This window comes from Scardinius erythrophthalmus (assembly GCF_964197995.2).
Source record: "Scardinius erythrophthalmus genome assembly, chromosome: 20".
Lineage (NCBI taxonomy): Eukaryota > Metazoa > Chordata > Actinopteri > Cypriniformes > Leuciscidae > Scardinius > Scardinius erythrophthalmus.
The window spans coordinates 2,206,844-2,233,631 of NC_138240.1; the positions used below are offsets into that span (position 1 = coordinate 2,206,844).

Below are 26,788 nucleotides of genomic sequence, written 5' to 3' on the forward strand. Positions count from 1 at the left end.
AATCCTGCAGATAAGAGCAGCTTTACACACAGCAGAATGTTAATAAGGGGAATATTGAATTCCTGAGCGTCAACGTCACACGAGCCTGAAGGACTTTATTATACAGCCGACAAGAACTATAGCCTTATTACTGTAAACACTGGATAAACGACTGCAGAGTAACAGCAGTTTCACACAGATCTGAACTCTGTCTGGTTTATTAGAGAGAAGCACACACCAATGCTTTTATAGCCTATAATGTGCAAATACAAAGCGCTTCTTGTGGTTTTATTCAAGCCAAACCGGATCAACCTAAATACAACCACACTGCAAATATTTACACTGTATAACAATTAACTGACATATCCTCACAATAACATCCTTTTATACTAGATCTACATAATATTCTGTAAAAGATTTTACTTGTATTTTATACATGTCAGTAGTTTTAAGGAAACAACTGCACATGTTCATGTTTACTGTATTACTATATATATATATATATATATATATATATATATATATATATATATATATATATATATATATATATATATCAAACACTATACAAGTTTGTAGTCTATATAAGTAACAAGGATATAAGTAACTATTTAAGTGTCTCAAATCCCAGTTTGCGTTGTATCACAGAAAGTCAAAAATCACATTATTTTTATGATACTATTATGTCTGCATAATGTTTTCTATATGTTCTAAATCTTGCTTATATTATGGCTATGTATTATATATGCACCGTCCAAAATGATAAAACAATACACATTTTTAAATAAATGCAAAAATGTCAAAATGATTATTATATATGACTCAACCTGACTAAAGGTATAAAGTATAATGTGTACAATAATTAATCAATTTTAAGAGTCACATCAAAATATAAATGACAACCTAAGAAAAAAATTGCACATGTTAATGATTACAGTGTACTGTTAGGCTATATATTATTTTCAAACACGATGCAATTTTGTAGTCTAGCAAGTCTATAACATATATATAATAAACGCATAACTATACTAGTGTCTCAAATCCCAAATCCTACGAAAGCATTTCGGGCACCATCGGTGCGTTCCTGCATCAGCTGTGCTTATCTGATGTATATAAGCTCTGTGTGTTTCGAGGCACAGCCCTGGTCTGCATTCTGCAAACGAAAAACCTGTTCAGGCAATAAATTAATAAAGCGTGTGTGTTCACGTCTTACCTCCAGAAACAAGTGCGCTTTACGCTTCCTCTCCAATGCGCGCAAATGCGTCTTAATCCAAAGTGTCTATGATAAAGTGTCCGTCTGGGTCTCCTCTGGGTCTCTGGTCTGAGCTGGTGAATCTCAGGATATTTATTCCGGAGGTGATGATGCTGATGCGGGGCGGGGAGAGGAACAGTCCCACACACACACGCACACACACACACACACACACACACACACACACACACACACCGGCGGAACGAGTCCGGTAAGCGCGTTAGATCAGTTATGACACATTTCAGTGATGTAATGCTGACCCCAAGAAGTATGTGTACACTTACAAAACTTATGCATTAGACAACATCCAAGAAACTTTCAGATATATTGTATATGTAAGATAGCAAAAACACTTTACAATCATATCAAATCATATCAGACAAAAAAACAAACAAAAAAAAGTTTGAAGTGATAAAACAAAATAGTGCTAACGACAAAAACGTTTAGAATGTTGATAGTTAATGTGCGGAACAACTTCATACATAATACAAATATTATAGCTAAAGAAATGTGAGCTTAAGGGGAAGGATGCTTCTGTGGTGTAATCTATATTACATGTTACCACTAGAGGGCAACACTGGCATGTATGATGTCTGAGTACTGCATGTGCATGTGGGGAATAGAGAGGCGAGTGAGAAGCCCAATGTTGTTGTTGCAGCCTGTTAATAAAGCGGCTCGGTAAACACTCAAGGCAACAGTCTTTATTTGTAAAAGAACCCAACACAACATGGTGTCAGAAGTGGCTGTGCTTTGAGAAAGGAGAAGTCAGCTTTGCGCCCGGCTAGCGATTATGAGCGAGGAAGACCAAGCGAGAGGAGTCTCGGCAGTGGGGGCAGCCGCAGCGGCAGGTCCAGTAATGGCAGCGGCAACCTTCACCATCAAACCACCGGAGCCGTTTGATTTTGCAAAGCCCCAAGAGTGGGAAAGGTGGAGTAGACGGTTCGAGCGTTTTAGACTGGCAAGTAACCTGAATAGCTCTTCGGAAGCAAACCAAGTTAATACACTGGTTTATTGCATGGGAGATGAGGCTGACGACGTGCTAAGAGGGCTCGAGCTAACGGCCATGCAGCGCCAGCAATACAATGCAGTCAAAACAGCCTTCGACAGACATTTTGTCCCAAGAAAGAACGTGATTTACGAGAGGGCAAAATTTAACAAGAGAGTGCAACAGCCATCAGAACCTGTCGACACATTTATTACAGCTCTCTATGCACTAGCAGAAAACTGTGAGTATGGTGCTCTTCATGATGATCTTTTGAGAGATAGGCTTGTAGTGGGTCTTAAAGATTCGTCTCTGTCAGAAAGAATGCAGCTTGACAAAGATCTTACCCTAGCTAAAGCTATCACAATGGCAAGACAATCTGAAGAAATAAAGAGACAGCAAACCGACCTGAGAGGTGAAATTATCGCCAGCAAAACAGCTATGGATGCAGTTCAAGTTAGAAAAGCCAAGCTGAACAAGTTCAAAATCAAAGAGCAAAAACAGTTTAAGTCCCCGAAGTTTCAGCAGACCAAACATGACAGTAAAGCATGTTCCAAGTGTGGCAAAGCACCCGCGCACGCAGCAGTACAGTGCCCAGCAAAAAATGCAGAATGCCATAACTGTGGAAAACGCGGACACTATGGTAGAGTCTGTAAGTTCAGCACATCTGTGAATGAGGTCGCGGACAGTGCGGCTGGACTTTTTCTGGGTGAGGTGGATTCTGGAGAAGAACCATGGCTAGCGGACATAAACGTGAGCGGACATAAGGTGACCTTCAAGCTAGATTCCGGAGCAGATGTGTCCGCTATTTCCGAACAAACATTTGTGAGCTTCAAACTCAAAGACAAAACACTCGACAAGGCAGAAAAACCACTGTATGGACCGGGTGGGGCTGCGTTAACCGTTTTGGGGTCTACCACAGAGACTATTGTGTATGGTGACAGGAGCACTACTGAGAAGATCTATGTGGTCCGAAACCTGCGCGTGGCACTGCTGAGTAGAACAGCTTCGGTGAGACTGAAGCTTATCGCCAGAGTTGATACTATAAACGAAGAGACAGTGAATAAAGCATACCCCAAGTTATGCGAAGGACTTGGGCGGGTACAAAAGCCATACACCATAAAACTAAAACCTAATGCCAAGCCCTTTTCGCTCAAAGTGCCAAGGCGCGTGCCACTGCCGCTCATGGGCAAAGTTAAAGAAGAGCTGAACAGAATGGAAGGGTTGGGAGTTATTAGTCGTGTGGACGAGCCGACCGACTGGTGCTGTGGCATGGTGGTAGCTCCCAAAAAGGACAAAGAGAAGGTGCGTATCTGCGTGGACATGACACCTTTAAATGAGTCTGTGTGTCGTGAAAGATACATACTTCCTTCTGTAGATCAAACACTAGGCATGCTCACAGGTGCTCAGTATTTTTCTAAGCTCGATGCAAATATGGGCTTTTGGCAAATACCACTATCCAAAGAGTCGGCACTCCTCACCACCTTCATTACGCCATTTGGCAGGTACCATTTCAACCGTTTGCCATTTGGTATTTCCAGTGCGCCTGAGCATTTTCAAAACATGATGGTGACGGAGGTTACAGCAGATCTCGAGGGAGTCGTCTGTCACATGGATGATATCCTGATCTGGGGATCGACTGTAGAGGAGCATGACACAAGACTGCATGCTGTCCTGCAGCGGGCAGAGAAAGCCGGCGTTACATTGAACATGTCAAAATGTGAGTTTAACAAAAGAAAAGTCAAATTCCTTGGATTCATTGTCTCAGCAGATGGAATGAGTCCGGATCCAGACAAAACCCAAGCTGTTCAGGACATGAAGGAGCCAAGCAACGTGAGCGAGCTCAGGAGCTTTCTCGGTATGGTCAACCAACTGGGGAAGTTTATTCCAAACCTTGCTGAAAAGGATAAACCACTGAGAGACTTACTTTCAACCAAGAACATGTGGTACTGGGGGCACGATCAGCAAAAGGCGTTTCACAACCTTAAACAAGAACTGTCTTCTCCTCCTGTGTTACAGCTCTACAACCCGAATAAGCCACTGAAAATCTCCGCGGATGCCTCTTCATTTGGCCTGGGGGCAGTCATGCTGCAGAAAGAGGGAGATGTGTGGTCACCAGTTGCTTATGCTTCCCGATCATTAACACCTACAGAGCAGCGCTACGCTCAGGTGGAAAAAGAAGCGCTGGCTCTTACGTGGGCCTGTGAGAGGTTTAATGACTTTATCCTAGGCCTTCACTTTGAACTCGAAACCGACCACAAGCCACTAGTGAGTCTCCTGGGAGGACAAGCTTTGGATGCGCTTCCGCCGCGGATACAGAGATTCCGTATGCGCTTAATGAGGTACTCATACACAATAAAGCACATCCCTGGCAAAAGTCTCACCACAGCTGACACACTCTCACGCTTACCGCTTTCAAACGGTGTTACTGGCGCTGATACAGACCTTATGGAGGACACTAATATTTACCTTGAATCTGTGCTAGAGGGTTTCCCTACAAGCAGTAAATACCTGGCAGATCTTCAAGAGCAGCTGATGTCTGACAGCGTCTGTTCTCAGGTCATGAGGTATTGCGCAGAAGGCTGGCCGGATCGTAACCAGCTACAAGGAGCGGTGAAGCACTACTGGCCTGAGAGAGCTGTTCTGAGTGTGCACAATGGACTACTACTTAGGGGCACAAGGTTAGTTATTCCTGCTAACATGAGAAACTCAGTTTTGGACAAAATACACGAGGGTCACCAGGGTGTAGTTAAGTGCAGAGAGCGTGCCCGTCAGGCAGTGTGGTGGCCAGGTTTAAGCAACCAGATCAGTGAACTTGTCCTCAAATGCAGACAGTGCATACAGGAAAGAGTCAATGTAAGAGAGCCTTTAATGCCCACAGATTTACCCGAAAGACCATGGCAGAAGTTAGGTGCTGACTTGTTCGCTCTGAAAGATAAAAACTACCTGTTACTAGTGGACTACTTCTCTAGGTATATAGAGATTGCCCAGCTCAGCCCAACCCGCTCTGCCAATGTCATTGTGCATTTGAAATCAATATTTGCACGTCATGGAATACCAGAGATACTGATCACAGACAACGGCCCGCAGTTTGCATGTCAGGAAATGAAAGACTTCGCAAGTGAATACTGTTTTGAGCATGTGACCAGTAGTCCCAGGTACCCCCAAAGCAACGGCGAGGCGGAGAGAGCTGTCCGAACAGTCAAAAGTCTCCTGAAGAAAGCTAGTGATCCGTACAGAGCTCTATTAGCCTATAGGACCACAGCGCTGGCAAATGGCTACAGCCCTGCACAGCTACTCATGGGGCGTCGACTCCGTACCACCCTGCCGATGCTACCAGAGGCTTTACAGCCATGTGTGCCAAATCTTCGACAACTTCGTCATGTGGAGAGGGAGAGAAGGATGAGACAAACCGAATGTTTCAACAAAAGACACCGAACAAGAGATCTAGACAAACTGATACCCGGGAACCCTGTTTGGATTTCAGATGCAAAAGCAACAGGCACAGTAACATCTGTCCACCCAACTCCACGGTCCTATGTCATCAGCGGACCGCAGGGAACAATCAGAAGGAACCGCAGTCATCTTGTGCCTTTGCCAATATCAGAGACTCATACTGAATCACAACTGACCCAGTCTAATGAAAGAAACACTCCTGCAGAGACACTTTCTGAGTCACAAACACAACAAACATCAGATGTTGTTCGAACCAGGTCTGGTAGAGAAGTGGTAAAACCAAAAAGACTGGATCTGTAAAAGAATGCACTAACATTTCTGTTATGCTTTGAATAAGTTCTGAATATGCCTTAATCTAATAAGAGTTTTTGCATAGAAAATGTTTTAATGTCTGCAATAACTTTTTGATCAGGGAAAAGAAAATGTTATGAAAATTGTTAAAATGTTTATGCCCAGAAATTTACAGTTAGCTGACCAATGTGACCTGTAAAAAAAAAATGAAGATATACTAATGGTTTGAGTTACAGCTAAGAGTAGTTAACCTACCTTCAGTAAGGGGGATGTGGTGTAATCTATATTACATGTTACCACTAGAGGGCAACACTGGCATGTATGATGTCTGAGTACTGCATGTGCATGTGGGGAATAGAGAGGCGAGTGAGAAGCCCAATGTTGTTGTTGCAGCCTGTTAATAAAGCGGCTCGGTAAACACTCAAGGCAACAGTCTTTATTTGTAAAAGAACCCAACACAACAGCTTCTGGAGACAATAAAATATTCTTGATTCCTGTTTCCACAGCTGCGCGCGTCTGTCAGTCTGTTCATTAAAGATTGTGCTTTACTCGGCAGAAAATTAAGACAACAAATTAGAAGACTAAATCACCTCGGGCGCCTGAGCTGTTAACCACTAAGACTGGTGTATATTTAGCTTATTCCACTATAATGTGGGTGTATATTAAGTGTGTGTTTTTGAGGGAAAAATATGTGTGACGTCTCAACTTCCATCATGGAACCAGGAGGGTTTTAAAAACATGGGTCTGGGTTTCCTCGAGTGTGGAGTGGAGATGACAAGAATTGTGCGCAACTGTGTGATATGATTTCACAGCTCAAAAAACTAAGTTGATAATGAGTAACTTACATTTTGGCACAATATTGCCCGCTTCTTGGTTGTTTTGGCTCCCCAGACGAAAATAGAGTTGTGTAGTGTTTCTTGATGCTGTTGTTGAACGAATCGGTTCAGTGAGTGAATAATTAAATGACTCACTCATTTGTTTCGTTCCAACATAAAAATATTGTCTGCATCCAAAATCGCATACTTCCGTATTATATAGTTGGCGAAAAACAGTATGTTACAGTATGTCAGAATTCACAGTACACATAAAACAGGCAAAAAGTACCTGTATGACCTACTTCTTCCAGCGAGATTCTGAAGTGTGCATAGGATGGACACTTTACTATCCCATGAGGCCACAGGAGAGGATTTGTGAAGTGACACTGAAGGTCACATGATAATGACAATATGGCGGATGTAGTACGTATGGAGTACATTCATACTAATCCCATTCATACTATATAGAATATAATTTTTTAGTGTTCATGAAGTAATTACTTATTCAAAATAAGCACCTACCCAAGAGAGTATGCGATTTGGGATACAGCCCCTGTTGTAGAGCGAATCGACTGTGTGGATGATTCAATGACTCACTCACTTGTTTTGTTCCTGCATAAAAACATTTGCTGAATTCGGAACCACATACTAGTAAGAGTAGTAGTATACTAGCATAGGCTACTACTACTCTTACATAGTATGTGGTTCCGAATTCAGCAATTGTTGTAGAGCGAATCGACTGTGTGGATGATTCAATGACTCACTCACTTGTTTCGTTCCTGCATAAAAACATTTGCTGAATTCGGAACCACATACTAGTAAGAGTAGTAGTATACTAGCATAGGCTACTACTACTCTTACATAGTATGTGGTTCCGAATTCAGCAATTGTTGTAGAGCGAATCGACTGTGTGGATGATTCAATGACTCACTCACTTGTTTCGTTCATGAATGAATCAGTTGAATGAATGATTCAAAACCCACTTAATTGTCGCCACCTACTGGTGTAAAGATGTAATCCCTACTTACAAACCAGCCTGACAAAAAGGGGGAAATCAGTTATGTAGTCATGTGTTTGCGATTAAAGCATAGTGAATTTATGTCACGCAAATGTTATTGTAATTCACATTGATTCATGTATTATGTATTGATTCAATGCAGAATAGAACGATGATTTTTATATATTATACAGTATGGATAGTGCTCTTCGTGACAGTCTTTGTGTGACTCAAGCATGTTTATTATCTGTATAATGTTACACACAGATTATCTCGTTGTATCATCAAGTATTATGCAGGATAACAGGAAACTTCTGTGTAAACACACATTGAGAGCAGCTGGAGTGGTTCAGGACGTCACATCTACGCCATCTTCGTCACTCACACCAGAACATCAGGCAGTGACCAGAATGGACCGTCACCAAAGTGCCATACGCAAATCACAGTAGAATTTCTTAAATGTGGCAACATGGGATTCATATGAGCATCTTAAAAAGATTTTTTAGCTGTTTACCCTCCTTCTGTTTATTTACTCACCAAGTTTCCACTGGCCACTTCTGAAAGTTTATGTAGGCCGAAAGTTTCTTAGATTCACTTTCAGAGATCAGATTATTCATAATGACGCAGGACATCAGACTGATCATGTTACTGTGGCTATTTAGGAACACGATAGTTCTTGTAAAATGAACATAAAATCAACCTTTTTTTGGACATTTAAAGAGAAAACGGGTCATGGCTGACGTGATGAGGAGTCCTGAAAGCACTGAGACCCAGCCAAATGATTATTTATCTGATATTATTAAGTTATTTTTTAAAACTTGATATGTTGGTTTTTTATGCATTAGATTAAACATTACTTGACCTTTTTTAAAGTTGCATTGCTCCCAATAGATTTTAAAACCATTCCGTCTAAATTCTTTACACATCAATCCTTTGACAGAAAAAAAGAAACAAATGAAGGAAACTCCATCTTTCAAGGCTGAGAGAGGTTATATCAGTAAATCTGTCCTCTTGGAGGGTGGCACCACAGGAAATCATCATTAACAACTCACTTTTTGAGGAAATGATCACATATGCATCAGTGATTCAAAAGAGATGGAGGAAATGGACACACCTTTATATAATGCACATCATTTCTGCAATTTATGCATTCAGCATAGCCTAAATATATTTTAAAAGGTTGCTATTCTATGATATTAGCGATATAATTCATATTAACAAATTTTTATGAAACCATGAGAAAGATGTGAATAAAGACTAAGAGTCAATGTTCTGAATTTATTAATTATTATTGTTTTGAACTATGTTGCATGTTCTGTGGAATGTTTGTTGTCAAACTTAAAAATGTATTTTTTTTTATTATTAAAAAAGCCATTACTTTATATGAAAAAGTTAATAATTATATTTTGTTGACACAATATTTTAGTTTGTCTTTATTTTAAGCTGTAATATGTTACAATGTGCCCCTAACTATGGGACATGTTGTCCCATTTCTCTTCCATTCTTTCATGGGAAAGATAAGGAAAAAAGTTAATAAAACAAAACCACATAATTATGCTAAACATGTGGGAAATTAATGTGGAAAAAAATTAAACACTCTGAACATTAAGTGGATTTACACAAAAAAGTCATAAAACTGATTAAGTCAAAACCTGTTAGGTTATTGTACAGAAATGCAAGTATTTTCATTTGATCTATGTTTAGTATAGTAGCCTATTGTAAGTACGGATGTTAGCTACTTTGCGAGTCTGCTCTATTACAATATTTACGGGAAAGGAAAGTTTCAGGAAGTAGAGAAACTCAATGCTCTTCTGCTTTCAAACATAATCACAAACATTTACTGATTGATTACGAAATAGAAATCCGTAGATGTGTAAAGATCGCAGGAATCGTCTGATTTGAGAAGTGTTTTGGAGTAAATCAGATCAAATCTGACAGCGGCAGGTAAAATCACTTCACATTAACGAGCTACTTTACTGAACATATACAATATACTGCGAATAAACACCTTGAAACATCTGGACTTTAGTTAGTATTGTTATATTAGGCTAGGTGATACAGCAGTTTTATGGACGTTTGATAAACTGATCTGATTTTGTGTACAAAAATACGCTGATTAGAACAAAACAGTGTTTCATAACATCAAATTCACACAATAGCATATATATATATATAGTTCAAAAGTTTGGGGTCAATTAGATATTTATTAATGTTTTTGAAAGAAGTCTCTTCTGCTCACCAAAGCTGCAGTTATCTGATCAAATACAGTAAAAACAGTACTTGTTTTCTATGTGAAAATACTGTAAACTGTAATTTATATCCTGTGATCAAAGCTGAATTTTCACCATCATAACTCCAGTCTTCAGTGTCACATGATCCTTCACAAATCACTCTAATATGATGATTTTATGCTCAAGAAACATTTCGGAATATCATCAGTGTTGTGCTGCTTCTTATTCAGAGTTATATAACCAAAACCCTCACATACATACCAATAATATTCTAAACATTGTTACTAAATAATAATAAATAAAAAACTAAATAATTATCATAAAACACTTAGTTTATGCATCATTTTTACAATTGAGGACCTCCTCAGATGCCATATTCAGCTCCCGTATTTTCACACACATATATGATCCTAGTACACATGTATATCTGTGTGTTTAACATTAGCATTAATCATTGTGATCGTGTTCCTCTCTCTCCAGGGTTTGAGGGTCTGTCATGAGCCGTCCTCCATCCATGCAGCCGCAGATGTGCGGCCCCTGGGAACTGAAAGAGCGACTGGGAACCGGAGGCTTCGGGAATGTCACTCTCTGGCAAAACAAGGTAAAATATGATTCCTAACAAAGATGCAGTCAAGCGTAACACACTCATAAACCCAATGCATGCTCATTCCCTCAACGTGATTTACACTAGAACCTTTTCCTGGATCAACATCCTTGTGGCTCCTGGAATAATATTCCTGTTAGCAGTCAGATTAGTTTTATGGTTTTAACAACATTCTTATCAACTTCTCATGTTCCTCAGAATTGTAGGGCTGAGTTATAAAGCTTGGGATGCTTTAAAAACGGGACTATAGTCACATCAATCTAAAGTGTTGTGTTATACATGAATCAGGCTGGTTGGACAAACAGAAGTAGATGACTGTGTCAGTCTGCATGTGCCGTCTGCTGTGCATTAGCATCATGAGGAGCAGCGGATGCATTCAATTGATTTATTGTTTCCTGTTTAAATACATTGTGAAATGCATATTTGTATAGTATATAAAGGAGTAACTGCAGATACTCAGTGTGGAGAAAGGCACACTATAATTATATTAATTTATGATAGGTGATTCATGATCTGAGTGGATCCAGATTCAAACCTAAAACATTTTTGCTTTAATTTAGAAAATTGCTTTAACTTTATGCTCTATTTCTGTTACTAATCAAATTAGCAAGTTTGGGTTACACTTTATTTTAAGGCGTCCTTGTAACACTGTTATTATACATTTAAGTACTGAGTAATATTAAGTAACTATGTGTACTTACAAGAGGATTAGGTTTGGTTTAGTGTTAGTTACATGTAATTATGCATAATATAGTAATATAGTTATGATTATAGTAACTGCATGTAACATGTAACAATGAGACTGTAAAATAAAGTATTACCCAAGTTTGTGATTGATTGGGGGTGATCAGGCTGGTTCAGGTTTCAACTGAAATTTGTTAATTGTTAACTTTTTTGAAAATGGTTATTATACAAAATATTATGGAATCTTGTTTCCGCCACAGAATAAAAAATAAAAAAAGCAATTGTGACTTTTTATCTCACAATTCAGACTTTTTTTCTCAGAATTGCGTGATCTAAACTCACAATTGCGTGTTATAAAGTCAGAATTGCGAGATGTAAAGTCGCAATTGCGTTATAAAGTCAGAATTGTGAGTTATAAACTCGCAATTGCGTGTTATAAAGTCAGAATTGCGAGATGTAAAGTCGCAATTATCTTTTAATGAAAAATGGCACTTCATGACACACGTTGCCGATCACTGGTTTAGGATAATAATAGGAATTGTATTCCAGGATGTTGATCCAATAACATGTACTCCATAGCTGAATCTCATATAATGTTAATTTGTTCCTTAAATTGTAGTCGCTGTATTTTTTTGGGCAGTCTGCTGGTAAACGGTCGTCGCACCCCATCCTGCTACAAAAAAATCAGGATAAAAGTGTTTGAACATCCTAAAATAGAGGCGCTTCAGATTCCCATGAATTAACCTTCACATGGGACTCTAACAATGAGATGAAGGGAGGAAATGCATCTATACCTGCTTTGTCCCACTTCCTGTCACGATTACATCATGATCACTCATTGTCTGTTGTAGTTAAGCTGAAACACACACATCCTTAAAGAGGTTTACTGAGCATGACGGTCATATAGTCTTCAAGGAATGCTAAAGAAGATTAAACATTAATTAATGATTCCTGTTTGTTTGCTGTTACCAGGGTTATTTTAATAAGTCTTCATGTTACTTTATTAATTAGTGATCAGATGCATCATTTCCACGCGCCGGCTGGAAAAAACGTATCTAAAGAGCAAATCTAGTCATATATAAGAGTCATATCTAAAGAGAAAATCCCATTTTAGTGTCTTTATATCCTGTAAAGCACAGTTTGTGTTCAGACTCACACTCTGTGTGGTCAGTGGTGACATCATGTCACCAATAATAATCGGGGTGTTGGTGAAGCGGATGTTGATGAAACCAGTGTGAAAATGCTGGTTTTGTGTGTCAGTGACTGCTCTGTATGTGCAAACGTCTCAGACCACATTGAATGATCACATAAAATAAGTGCAAAATGGAGGCATCTTCAACCATAGATTTGTGCCATTGCAGTTAAAGACTCCTGAATCCTGTCATGATGTCATCGAGCTCCCTAAATGAACAATGCGTCATCATGTTCGCTTACTCACCTTGATTGCATTGGTTTCTCTCTTTCTGCCCTTTTCCGGCGGTCGTCATAATTCCTGTCACGAGAATTGGACTAAAAGGAAGTACCGAAGGAAACGGGCATGGTGGAATTCAAGTGCCACCTAATAGATTTCCTCCCTGAATTTCACTATAATATGACATAAGTCTTTACTCGTCACAGAGACATTCATTCATTTGTTATGCTTGTAGACTCACATTAGGCTCCAAAGGTCAACATTTCACCGTCATGACACTTTAGAGTTTCCGAAAACTAACAAGTGCATAAATATGGTATAAAGTGGCTTTCAAAAGTATATGGACACTTATAAAATGTCTGAGTGGCATATTCAATATTTTGGGGGAAAAATGCCCAAAACACACCTTTCAGTATAGGTTTAATGTGTAATTATTTGTTTATCTGTATTATGTTTAAAAAAAGCATTATAAATAAAATGTGTTATTATTGTTATTATTAAAGCAAGGGTCATGTATTGTAAAGAAAATAGTTCTAATGGTGAAAATAAAGATCTCTCGTGACTCGTGAGACATTGTGGTTGTGAAATGAAAGCGGATCACCATTGTTTGTGCCTGCTGTAAATTAAAGTTCCCCTGTGGTGAAAATCCAGCTTTTTTAATGTTGTTTATATGTCTATGTGGTGTTTTTAATATGCTTTAAGACAAACCATGTGTAAATTCATAAGTCGACAGCATTGCTGAGTATTTCCTCCTTAAAACTGCAGTGAACCAAAGACAGTCTCAAAAACACGCTTTGAAATCGCTGGTGTTTCTGACGTCACAAACTACCTTGTAACCAATCAGATCAACGTGTGATCGTCAACCAGTGGATCTCTGAGCTGAGCGAGTGAGTGGAGGCGGGGCTCATTTGCATATTCATAGACCGCGCATACTAAATGAGGCAAGGGTGTCGAGTTAACTCAAGATATTTTAAGGCATGACAGAATTTTTTTCTAAGACATTGTGAGTTTGAAGGGATATAATTATTGACTACAGGGGGACTTTAAACTACTATTGTATTACCATCTGATACCATCAGTGCACTATGGTATTGTCACGGTAAATGTTTTCTAACATGTGTTGGTATATCTGTGTGTGTGTGTGTGTGTGTGTGTGTGTGTGTACACAGGAAAGCAGTGTTCAGATCGCCATCAAACAGTGCCGGCAGGAGCTCAGCGCCAAGAACAAGGGAAGATGGAGTTTAGAGATTCAGATCATGAAGAGGTGAATATATATATATCATGTCCAGAGTCGATTTCCTATTTCTTCCCCCTCAGTACGGTTCACACACAGCTCTCCTCCTAACTTCAAAAGGCATTTACATAGAAATCTGATCAGCATCAAAGAGAGGAACATGTTCATGAAAAACAAATTAACTGTTTTTGGTACACAGTGGAACTCAGGGTGAGTAAAAAATGAAAATAAAATACATATGCAATGACTCCTTTACAGTAATTCTGCTAATGACTACACCCATCTTTTTTGGCTGACAACTTGAAGTTGGCTTTCACGTCATAGCAGATGTTTCTTTAAAGAGAAAACGCTCTTATTTTCATGGTATTTTTCCATCTTTTGCCCACTGAATCTCAGCTATGTTTACCATCTTCTAATGTGCAGTCCATTAAGCGACCACGCAAAGCCTTCTGTTGTTATTCGGCTATTTATAAGTGTTTTTATGAACAAAAGTTCTGAGCAAAACAAAGAAGGATGGATTTATGACACCACAGTAGTAAAAAGGGACCTAGTTTAACGGCCTCAGCATCGGTTTGTTCCGTCACAACACCTTCAGGCTCATCTTAAATTAGGAGCAAGTGCATCTCTGTTTCTGTCTCCTGAGGATTTCTTCCTGTTATTGTTTTAGGGCTGATTTTGTTGTGGCTGTATTCATGTCCAGTTGTTTAGTTCCAGTTGGAAAGCTGCTTATTGTATTAAGTTTTTTGGGGGGGGTGTGAACTAGAGCTGCACGATTCTGGTCAAATTGAGAATCACAATTTTTGTTGTTTCAAACAGAGATCACGATTCTAAACAGACCACCAAACAAAATATGAAATTTACTAGAGGTTCAGACAAAATGATAATGGCTGCAGTCTATTTAAAATGTTTAATTAATCTGAATGAATTATTTTGTCAAAGGTTTAATAGACACGGGCGAGTCGTTGTCATTTAGGAGTATTTGAATCGGGATCGCAATCTTTTAACGATTAATCGTGCAGCTCTAGGGCCCTATTTTAACGATCTGAAACGCAAGTATCAAACGAGAAACGCAAGTAGCTTTGTGGGCGGGTCTCGGGCGCTGTTGCTATTATACCGGCGGGATAAATGCCTCTTGCGCCCGACGCAAATCTAAAATGGGTTGGTCTGAAGTAGCTTCATTATTCATAGGTGTGGTTTGGGCGTAACGTGAAATAAACCAATCAGAGCGTCATCTCACATTCCCTTTAAAGGAGAACTCCGGTCAATTTTAACATTGAGCTCATTTTTTTGTAAATTTGGAGTGCTGTCAGTACAGAGAACAACGACAAAAATCGGTGTTGCCTACACCATGTTATCCTCTTTTTAAAATTTGCACCCTGTTGACTTCAATGGGGCAAGTTTTAAACCTGCTTTTAGCCTCTGAACATCCTTGATGTGTCATTACAAGTGCACAGCTAATGTGAGTGATTCCTTCAGAGTGATCACGGGTGAATCTGACTGCAGTAGATGTGAATGATATAAATAAAAATTGTGTTATTTCAGCCAGCGCACATACCTGTATTTTCTTCCAATTTTTGGTCGAAGTCCATAGTAATCGATTGTCGAGTTCACACGCATAGGTTTAGTTACCTATGATCACGCGCGTGAACTCGACAATCGATTACTATGGACTTCGACCGAAAACAGGATGTAAATACAGGTATGTGCGCTGGCTGAAATAACATCATTTTTATTAATATCTTTCACATCTACTGCAGTCAGATTCACCCGTGATCACTCTGAAGGAATCACTCACATTTTCTGTGCACTTGTAATGACACATCAAGGATGTTAAGAGGCTAAAAGCAGGTTTAAAACTTGCCCCATTGAAGTCAACAGGGTGCAAATTTTAAAAAGAGGATAACATGGTGTAGGCAACACCGATTTTTGTCGTTGTTCTCTGTATTGACAGCACTCCAAATTTACAAAAAAATGAGCTCAATGTTAAAATTGACCGGAGTTCTCCTTTAAGAGCAGGCGCGCTTGTTCCATGGCGGATTGCTATTATAACGGTGGATTTGCCAGGAGCGGTTCACAGCCGAGGCGACCGACGTTCTCGTCAGGGCCGTAAAACACAGAGAAGTGACATTGGGGATGGAGAAACACCCAAATTAGCTTCGGTTAAACAGGCGTATGATAATTTGGGTAAATGTGTAAGCTAGATTTATGCCTATTTTTTCACATCTTCATGGACACAACAATGATTTCCCTCGTGTGTTAATATTTTTCCTTGTAATTATGTAGCCTATGGTTTTCTAAAAATGAAAACTGCTGCTTCTGTGTGAATCATGAGTGTTGTGCACACGCTACATTATGGCCAAGCATGCGCCCTTAAAATAGCATATGAATAACATGTGCAACACGCCACTGACTGTGGCAGAATTGTTTTCTGAAACTGCAAAATAGCACCAGGGAACGTTTGCGCCGGAACACGCCTCCTCTCTTCGCTGAACCGCCCCCGAGAGTGCAAGTTCATTCCCTAATTTACCGACGTGCGTCTGTGGAGGGAAAAGTCCGTTGTGCGCGGGTGCAAAATAGGAATGATACATGCGTCGCTGTACAAAGTCAATTGCACTGGGTGCAAGATAGGGATGAAAACACAACATATGCAAACTATATGGGTTACACTTTATTTTAAGGTGTCATTGTTACAGTGTAAATATATATTTAAGCACTGAGTAATATTAAGCAACTACATGTACTTACAATAGGGTTAGGGTATGATTTGGATGAGGGTTAGTTGCATGTAATTATGCATAATTCACTATAAAATAAAGTGTTATGTCTACACAACATGTCTGCGACAACAGGATAAATTGTAGGCTACCGTCTGGGTGTCATCCAAATTCAACCTGGTGCAATTATGCATGCAACATGAATTTGAATGATGAACACCACTGGTTGTGCGTTGAGTGTCACAGTGTGAGTGTTTCCGTGACGCTGCGGTGTGGTTGGATTGCTCTCGTTAACAGTGGTTGTCTGACGAGCGAGAGGGGTTGGGGGACGTACGGGTTTTCTCAGATTTAAAGCAGATTGTCCCCAGACTTGGTCTGAGCCACAAACCTGGACTCAAACACCCTCTTGTAGACCTCAGTGTGTATATCGCCAAACCACAACCATCACACACGCAGATGTTTTTGGGGAACACACCCAGGACTGAGTTTCTCTAGTTCACACACACATTCAATGATGATCAATCCTTAATAATGATGATATCAGTGGTCAATCTCAGAAATGTCCCTCTTTTGTGGAGGGAAAGGAATCCCGTTATGTTTTCCGAGGAAATAGATTGACGTCAAAACGGCATGAAGTCTGATTAATCTCACCCTTCATGAGAAATAACCCGTGATTTATGGAGCGTGCTGGACTCTGACGTGTCCCACGTAACCCCAACTCAGTGTATCCGTGTGGGGCCTGTAATGATAACATACCGTCTGTGATGAGTCTTTGCTGTCTGCTTCATAACTTCCCTAACAAGGATTGTTTTTCTTCAGATTAAGATTCAAAGCGCTGATTGGTTTAAGGTTTGGTCATCTTGGACACTGGTTGGTTTTCAAACGAGAAGCAACACTGCGTAAGATATTAGAATTTCCAGAGACTGTAAAAACTTGTCTTGTTATTTTAGGTTACACACATTAACTTTTTACTGAAGCTGTATAAAGCTGATAATACAGCAGTATTGGGACAATGTAGGGCGGAGACTTAGTTCTGTCCAACAGTTGTTGACTGTATATTGGCAGATCTGAATGCGAGCTTGTAGTCGATTGTAAGAAATTGGTGGGGTCCGGCATACGACACTAGAGAGAAACCTGTTGTTTCATCAGAACAGAGTTTTTTTTTTTTTTTTTACATTAATGAATTTAGAAAACAGGATGAATTTCCATTTATTTTGAAATTCATTATTACTTCACTTGGGTTCTTACTTTTTTTTCCAGCTGAAAATAGTGAGAGAGAAGTCGAACACAACTAATGTCTTCTGCAGCACAAAGGGTTGTGGGTAATATTAGCTAATTTGAAAATTATAAATCGTAAAGTTATCTTCGACTTATGATTTGATATAAACTTAAAGGAGAACTTGGTAGCTTTTTTAACTTAATAAAACTGTCTAGAAATCATTTGGATGGTTAAACAACCTGTTCTGGTGATATTGGTGACTTTCCCCGCTCCCCCCAGCGTTCCCAGGCGGAAAACCAACCTTGCAAGTTGTTCACTACCGTCCCGGCAAGATAGAAATTGGAAGTCTCGTGAGAAGCGAAAGCGAGAACGAGAACGAGCGCGAAACACAAATTGCTTTACGGCAATTCGACATAAACACACACGCATGTATGATGTATTACCAGATTACCCACCTCGGTAGACATAGCTCCACGCGATACAGCTGGCTCGCTCCGATCAAAACAAACGCACATGAGCAGCGGTAGAGAGGGGGAGGAGGCCGCCGCAAGTGAGTTTTTTACGACTGTGTTGTGAAATATACGCCCCACCACAGCTGTAGGGGGAGCTCGTGGGGAAAACATGCGACAACAAAAGGGAAAATCAGCGAAGAAGTGACTAGAGTTCGCTAGAGTTGCCGAGTTCGGCTTTAAACTTCAAGTCCCCATTAAATCAAAATTGAAGTTTTTTGGCTTTTACTATGAATAAGTTAGCCTTACTGTTATCTATAAGCTAGTGTGCTTCAAAACAATGACAAAATTCACATTTAGAAGATACAAGCGTTCAAACTTAGTCTCTCACTTCCACCAATATGGATCAATGATTTTGATGACATCACAACAGTTCAGCTTCTCATCAGATTTTCTGTCCAATCAAAGGCTCTCTATAATCTGAAGCCCCGCCCCCCACACTATAAATAGTTGCTGAAGCTGCGGCTGAAATCGTTCACACATTTACTATTTTCTACATGGTGAACGACACACAGTGCACTATATAGGGGATAGGGAACGATTTAGACAGTGTAAATATGCTTTCCATTGGGGTGAATGAAGTCTGATTTCACGTTAGTGTCACGCGAATCGCCTCAGCTCCGGTCCAGAGACACAATATACAGAGCGGATCATATGATCGAGTCGACGTAAAACACAAAACATCAGATCCGTTTGAATCCGGCACAGAATGCTGTATTTTAAAGCGATATGAAGGAGATTAGGAGGAAACTGCAGCTTTACCGAGCTCAACGGCTCTGGCCGAGCTGTGATATAAACTAATATAAGCTGTTCGATATGTCCCGCCTTATCTTCCTGTTTCAGTGGAAATTACATCAACACATTGAATAATGCTGTGCGTTTCAAGGCATTTCAGTGCGCTTTGAAGTTACTGAATTGACTCAACTGGTGAATTGCTTTTTTTTTTTTTACGGTAAGGTTTAGGAGAGCCGTTTTCCTGTTTAAAATGATCTCAAGAACATTAAGAGGTTTGTTTTTGTTTCTCCAAGGTATTTGGCATGTGATCGAAGGAAAGCAAAAAGTGTGACACTTTCAAAGTTTAGATGCTTAATCTTTCTCGCTTAATTCTTTCTTTCTCGAGAAAAGCAAGAGATGTACGGAAACTCTTATGCAACTCACCACTTGTTACTCAAGGCCTAATTCTTGTTATTAAAGCAATTATGTCAGGATGGTTGCACGTGAAGGTTAAAACGAGCTGTTTATTTTCTCAGATGATAGTTTTAGGTGTTGCCGTTGCAGTTATCCTGTTATGGTGCCTGGAATCCATCTGTTTTTAGTCCAATTTGTCCTGAGCGTGTTTTATAGGAGGTTCGTGTAGGGCAGGGCCGGCCAGCCGTCTGAATATTACAAACACATTTTTTAATAACAACATGTTGTAACCTAGCTTATAAGAGGGTTATATGTACATTGTGTTTTTTAGTGTTTGCACGTAATAATGAAGCGTCTCTCTTCTGCAGGTTGAATCACATGAATGTGGTGGCGGCGAGAGACGTTCCAGAAGAACTCCAGAAATTGGCCACGAACGACCTGCCATTGCTGGCCATGGAGTACTGCCAGGGAGGAGACCTACGCAAGGTGTGGCACTTACAAAAAAGCTTTTTGGCCAAATACAATGGTGATAGCATGAGTTTTTGGACATGCATCATGGTACAAACCATGGTATATGAATATTCCAATGATTCAGTTGCATGTTGCATTATCAAAATAACCTCTGTGCTTTCTGTATGTTCAGTACCTGAATCTGCTTGAGAACTGCTGTGGCATGAGAGAAGCTGCTGTTCTGACACTGATTCAAGATATATGTGAGTCCGCATACACCAGCCAATGGCGGTCCAAAGTTATTCCCACCAATCGCAACTCTAGGGTCCTATGATTTCCACAACGTGGAAAATGCGGACAGAATTGCGGAGTACAGTTATTAAAATGTAATTTACAGTGTAATGCCACGGAATTTGGCTTTTGGCACGGAAAAGGGTTGTACACTTAAGGTTGCACATATGGATTAGTGTATGTGATAATTAACATGCAAAAAGTTGAGCAAAAAGACTCAAAATCACAAATTTTCTTCCATGTTGTCATTTTAGCAGTAAACCTGTGTTGTGCAGCACTTTGTCTGGCAAAAAACATTTGATTACACACCATTTCTGACAGTAAATTTGATAACAGCATTTCTGCAGGGGCGGGAGGGGGGGGGATTAAGCATTTTATAGGGCCCTGTTATTGTAAAAATGTAAATTTTTGCATGCTTTTAGTTACTAAAAGATTTAATTAAACCATTAAAACTGAATCCAGAAAAATTTAAACAGAATTTCTGAAAAAAATAAAACAGCTGTAAAAATTTTAATTTTTGTTAAACTGGCAATAAGCTGTTGTTAAATTTCATTTAATTTAATTAAACATGCTTTTTGATTAATGCAATTTTATTTAACCATTAAAACGGAATCCAGAAAAATTAAAACAGAAAAAAAAGGGATTTGGGAAGAAATGAAACAGATTTCATATGGCCCTACAACACAAATAACAAGCAGCTGTTCAACTCAGTTTTTCCAGCACAGTCTTTAGTCCCAGCAGACGGCAAACCAGACTAGTTGACCTTTATCACGTGAGCACATGAACATATGTGAGCCGTAAACAGAGGTCAGCCGAACTAGTCGGTTTACATTTCTGCTGAATCTGCGTTTGTGTCACATCAGGTCTTGTAAATGTCAGAACATGAACCGAATCACATATTTAACCCAGATTTGCAGCTGAAAGTGGTGGAGAGTATGAATCAGACCAATCTGATGTCCACACACACACGCACACGCACACACACGCATTACCAGAGAGAAGTCTGATGCATTATGCAGGTTAAGACTTTTTTAGCAAGAAAATGACTTTACTCTACTAAAACTTATGGACTTGAAAGGGAAAGTTTCACCAAAAATTCATTTTCTCACCCTCATGTCGTTCCAAACCTACAATCAAACCAAAATTTATTCAGACACATTGCTATCCTAACTTACATAAATGAGCTATAGTGTCCTGAAAATATATTAAAAAGTATATATGGTGTCTGAATAATTTTTGGTTTGACTGTACATGACTTGTTTTTGTATGTAGAACAGAAAAGGAAGTGTTCGGCTTAACTTAACTATGATTCATTTAACTTTGTTTTAGACTTCTTCTTTTTTTTTTTTTAGAATCCCTAGAAATATAAACAGACCCAAATGAGTCAATAAGTTTTGCAGTAAGAGTAAAGAGCTATAAATGAATGTGGAGCAGCTCAGATCATTTGATGAGAAATGTTTGAGTATCTTGGCAAATGTGAGCACAGTTTGAGACATCTCTTGTGAAACTGATACATGTGAGATTTCTGGGGTCATTTTTAAGAGGACTTGTTCGCTTCTGACAAGCAGAACTAGGAATTGGTCTATTTTCATGTGTAACTTTCAGAACGTTCTGCTGCACATCTCATTTTGTGTGCTGCGAAAAAAAAAAAAAAAAAAAAATCATACTGGTTTGAGGATGAGAAAATGAGTGACCTATAACCTTTAGTCACTATAGAGATAAGATATTATGACCTGGATTGGGTTGATGAGGTACGTCTGCTGTTTATTATCCATTGTGAGTAGATTCTCTTTGTTTACACAAATGATAAACAAATCTAATGATAGGCCACAAATGCCGTTGTATACAACATGTCATTGTGCCGTATCTTATCGTCACTCTGTGGTCCACCAGAAATTTTTCTGTTAAATCACCAACATGAACCTGAATTTAGTCACCGGCCTCATCCTGTTCAAGAGAAAATACTGCGGTTTCCTAAACGAAACATGTTGAGATGAACATGGTCATCAGTTGATGTGGAAGTCCTGTTTCCAGTCAAATGGGTGCTGGGTGTTAGACCCTGATCCTACGTGGCCTTATCATGGAGGATTTATTGGGAACACTTTAGAAAAATAATGTGGAAACATTATTTCTGGCGGTCAACTGGAGTGTTGGGTTTGATGTCTTAAAGTGATAGTCCACCCTCCTCAAACCCATGTGAATACCCTCATCATTTACATTACTCAACCGTACGTCATTCCGAATCTGTGTGACTATTTCTTCCCAGAACACAAAAGAAAATAAAGACAAAAAACCTGAGAGATCTAGTTACCTGAATAATTACACATCTGGTTTAATGGCACTGAGGTTTGTTACCGCCACAGTAACACACAGTACATTCAGGACCAGTGAGCTGGCAGAGCATTAGTGTCTAAAGTTATACTGATGATTGTCTCATTAAAATGTAAATATATTCAATAAATAAAAACAAACCTATCTCTCTCCAGCCTCGGCGCTGACGTACCTCCACGGGATGAGAATTATTCACAGAGACCTCAAACCAGAAAACATTGTACTTCAACAGGGAGAAAAAAGGGTAAGTGTTGAGAGAATTGGTGCAAAACATCCAATTCACTAAATAATAATGTTTAAAAAATTTTTTTTTAACATTTTGCAGTAATTCTGTTTTCTAAAAGCATTAAGATGGCACTATTTCCACTCTCATATTTTATTGCTAAATTAAAGAAGCATGAATGTTTCCTGCATCTTGTAGCTGGTCCATAAGATCATAGATCTGGGTTATGCTAAAGAGCTGGACCAGAGCAGCCTGTGTACTTCGTTTGTTGGGACGCTGCAGTATTTGGTGGGTACATCAACGGATTAGTGCAAAAATAACAGACTTTTCGATTGATTAGCATCTCATCTTTACTTATATACAGTATTTTGTTGTACTGTCGGTCTCTCTCAGGCCCCTGAGCTGTTAGAGCAGCAGAAGTACACAGTGGCGGTGGATTATTGGAGTTTCGGGACGCTGGTTTTTGAGTGTATCACAGGATTCAGGCCTTTTCTACCAAACTGGCAACCCGTGCAATGGTAATTATTCCCACAGCTGACTGAATTTTACACTGCAAGGTCTGATGGTTGCACAGATCTGATGGTTTTCTTTTAGTGGTTCTCAACAAGGCCTCTATTGACATGAGTATTCAATGTCCCTCTTTTAGGCGAATAAGTTTTATCCTGTACATCTGCTGTAAATTACTTTTCTTTTTTTTTTACATCTTTGGATACTCCTAGTTTCTGTATATTAAGTTTACTTACTGCAGAAGTTATAGTAGCTGAACGTTCTTCAGGGTTCCTACTCTTTTAAACTACATAATTTTGGTTTGGAGTCTAAAGTATAATAGGGACACTTTAAGATTTTATTCATTTCCATGAATGACTATTCCAGGTCTAGATATTACACTTTTAAAATGAGGCTTCCTCACATATTCATGTTTTTTTCCAAGACTGTGGAAATCCTGGGTCTTCAAAGAAACCAAAATCAGTGTTGATAGGGTGAACTGAAAGAAATATACAGTTTGTTGTTGTTTTAAAGCTGGCCTTGGAGAACCTATCTTGCCAAATAAAGCAGGCTGTTTGATACGGAAGGTAAACCGTAAAAGCTGATGCAGATGTGTGGAAATGACACCATTTCAAAAAATAATTAGTAATAATTTATAAATAAATAGCTTTTTTCTTTTTTACGTACTAGTGGTGGCATGTGTGTACTGGCTTCAGGTCTTCAGTTTAAATGCAGTGTAAAAGTGGTATGCGTTAGGTTCTGTATGTGAATGAACCCAATAGCGAGACTCAAAACAAAAGTACAGTTGGTTTTTCATAAGTCATGACCTGACAGCTTGAGCCAGAGTTCCTGTACTTCATGCAGAAAAGACCTTTATAAACTTGCATAAACACTATTGTTCTAACATCTTATGTTTGAGGAAAGATAATATTCCTGCTACAATAGTTTATTATTCCGGGGATTGCTGTACTGTGATTGGATGTGCTCCAGACAGTATTCTCCCCACATGGACTGTTTTCATATTATAACCTCTGAGAATGTGAGAAAAATCATGGGTGTGTTGCAAAATAAATCCAGGTTTGTTTGAATTCACATTTCTCTCTCTCTCTCTCTCCTCAGGCACGGCAAGCTGTTGCAGAAACAGCTGGATGATATTGTGGTTTACGAGGATCTGATGGGAGAGGTTCGATTCTCCAAACACCTTCCGAACCCTCACAACCTCAACAAGTGAGTCCTGTGACTACGTGAACGGAGGAATCTGTTATTAGCCATCATGTTGTGTTCGGGTCATTTTGACCCGGAGAGGATTTTCCCGTACCCGAAAATGCAAGTTAATGTTATTGCATTGGACTAAAATTTACCAAGTTACTCACAAATTGTTTTTGATACTTTTTGTCTTTTTTTTTTTGTGTGTGTTTTTCCCCCCACATTGTAACACATGTGATGTTCCCAGTCAAAAATTTACTGGCCTACAAAAAATTGCTTATAAATCTCTTTTTTTGTCAACTTGTTTTCTTTCAATTAGGACCGGTTTTTATATTTCTTTTTGGAATTGATCGGTTGTAGGCCTTATTTATCTGAGCTTGCAAACCAAAAAAAAAAAAAAACGTTATTTGTGGATAATTTTGTCAATTTTACATAAAATATGAAAACAAATTGCACCGTTTATCACACTAGTGTGCTTTAATATTTAACCAAGAAATTTGTTTTGAAATGCTTTTATTTTGTATGAAATGGCACAAAGTCACACTTGTGGTGTTCCGGGTCAAAAATGACTGGCCTACAAAATAAATAGCTTATAAATCTCTTGTTATGCTATTTTATCGACAAATATTAGAATCAATCTTTTTGTCAACTTTTTTAATTAGGTAAGGTTTTGTATTCATTTTTTAAACTGATTGATCATAGGCCTCAAATTATTCAACAACAATTATTCATTCATTAGTTTAAAGTACAGCTAAATCGATAAATTTGACTTGAAAAAAATGGAGTGTTTAAAATGGGTTAATTTAACTCTATGTGTTTCAGACTGTTAGCTGGGAAGCTGGAGAGCTGGCTACAAATGATGCTGAGATGGTCGCCGAAAGAGCGAGGCAAAGATTTAAAACAGCAGAGCAAAGACAGTCAGGAGGGGGTCAAAGATCAAGAGGAGGACAGTAAAGAAACCAGTCCAGAGAGTGTCAAAGACTCTCCGAAAAGTTCCTGTTTCTGCTTTGATGAATTACGGCGCATTCTGGATCTAAAGGTAAGCTGAAGCTCTCGATGATGAAATGTAGGGCTGCAACAACGAATCGATAATGAAAATCATCGACAGCGAATGTCATTATCGATTAGTTGCGTCTGCCCAGCACTGAATAACGAATAACACATTTCTATGGACAAAATGCATCTAAAAATATGCTGAAATATCTGTTATTGGATGTTAAATTTAGGTTAAAAGTCAACATTAAAATATTTGTAATTCAAGTATCTCATGAGAGTGGTAACTGTAAAGGGATAACTGCATGGAATTGAATATAAATGTAAGATTTTAACATTTACAGGATAAAGAAATGACAGTAACAGGTTCCTCTTTTTTCTTCCAATTCCTCTTATCTGTTAACACTGAGTTTGTGTTTTTCTTTATTATTATCTTCATTTTTAATGTAGGGATTTAAACGGTCCTTTTGCTTTATAGCTCTTTTGTACGTAGCATAGATATATATATATATATTCCCTATGTTTTCATAGCATTCAGTTGGCAAACTAGTTTAAAGGACAGCTTTGGCCAGGACGTGGAATAGTGTGCTTAGTCAATAAAAGAAAAGAAGAAGCTTTTTCATCCGATTAATCGAAGAAATAGCTAATCGATTTATCAAAATAATCGTTAGTTGCAGCTCTAATGGAACGATTACAGCAGCATATGGCCCCTCAGAATCATCCTAATCCTCCCGTTACGCCACAGTGTTGTGCATAAATATGCCTAATTTTATCGTCTTTCTTCTCAGCTGGTCCACGTCCTCAACATGACCTCGGCTGAAATATTCACCTACTCGGTGCAGCCGCTGGAAGACGTGGCGTCCCTTCAGGAACGAATCGCGCAAGACGCTCGCATTCCTCCGGCCAATCAGGAGCTCCTACTGGAGGCGGGACTTGCCCTCGAGCCGCAGAACAGCGTCATGCAGTGTGCCATCGATTATAGCGTATGTTTGATGCCTTTTTGATGCTACAGCAACTTTTTAAAGTCAATTCCAACCCAGTTTAGCCTGATTGTGTTGTGTTTTTAGCTGATGGACGCCCGGCGCACGGATGAGCCGCTTGTTTTCCTGTTTGACCGATCGTGCTGCAGTTACGAGCCTCATTTTACGCCTCGTGTCCTTCCTGAGAACGTCCGATTCGTCCGTGAGTTACTGTCCATTTCTTGCCCTCGTTCACCTCAGTAGTCTAAAAACTTCATCTCTATATTGACAGAAATGTACCTGTTGTCCTTTTAAAAACAAGATTGTAACAAAAATGTAACAA

General features: G+C 39.2%; 2 protein-coding genes across 3 annotated transcripts in view; one reads left to right on the forward strand and one right to left on the reverse strand.

The window, feature by feature from the left end:
• The window catches only part of plat (plasminogen activator, tissue), a 22,706-nt gene extending 21,271 nt beyond the window's left edge, over window positions 1-1,435 (reverse strand). Inside the window, exon 1 of one of the 2 annotated variants that reach the window (XM_081348762.1) lies at window positions 1,193-1,435. The gene's annotated coding sequence lies outside the window, so the exon portion shown is untranslated. The remainder of the gene's footprint in view (window positions 1-1,192) is intronic. The other variant, XM_081348764.1, reaches the window with a different exon arrangement.
• An 8,095-nt stretch (window positions 1,436-9,530) lies between these two features.
• ikbkb (inhibitor of nuclear factor kappa B kinase subunit beta) overlaps window positions 9,531-26,788 on the forward strand; it is a 32,034-nt gene continuing 14,776 nt past the window's right edge. The window contains exons 1-12 of the mRNA XM_081348230.1: window positions 9,531-9,716; window positions 10,484-10,604; window positions 13,872-13,966; window positions 19,875-19,992; window positions 20,150-20,219; window positions 22,734-22,822; window positions 23,000-23,089; window positions 23,195-23,319; window positions 24,407-24,514; window positions 25,316-25,532; window positions 26,275-26,469; window positions 26,554-26,668. Coding sequence (XP_081204356.1) covers window positions 10,500-10,604; window positions 13,872-13,966; window positions 19,875-19,992; window positions 20,150-20,219; window positions 22,734-22,822; window positions 23,000-23,089; window positions 23,195-23,319; window positions 24,407-24,514; window positions 25,316-25,532; window positions 26,275-26,469; window positions 26,554-26,668 — 1,327 coding nt within the window. The 5' untranslated portion in view covers window positions 9,531-9,716; window positions 10,484-10,499. The remainder of the gene's footprint in view (window positions 9,717-10,483; window positions 10,605-13,871; window positions 13,967-19,874; window positions 19,993-20,149; window positions 20,220-22,733; window positions 22,823-22,999; window positions 23,090-23,194; window positions 23,320-24,406; window positions 24,515-25,315; window positions 25,533-26,274; window positions 26,470-26,553; window positions 26,669-26,788) is intronic.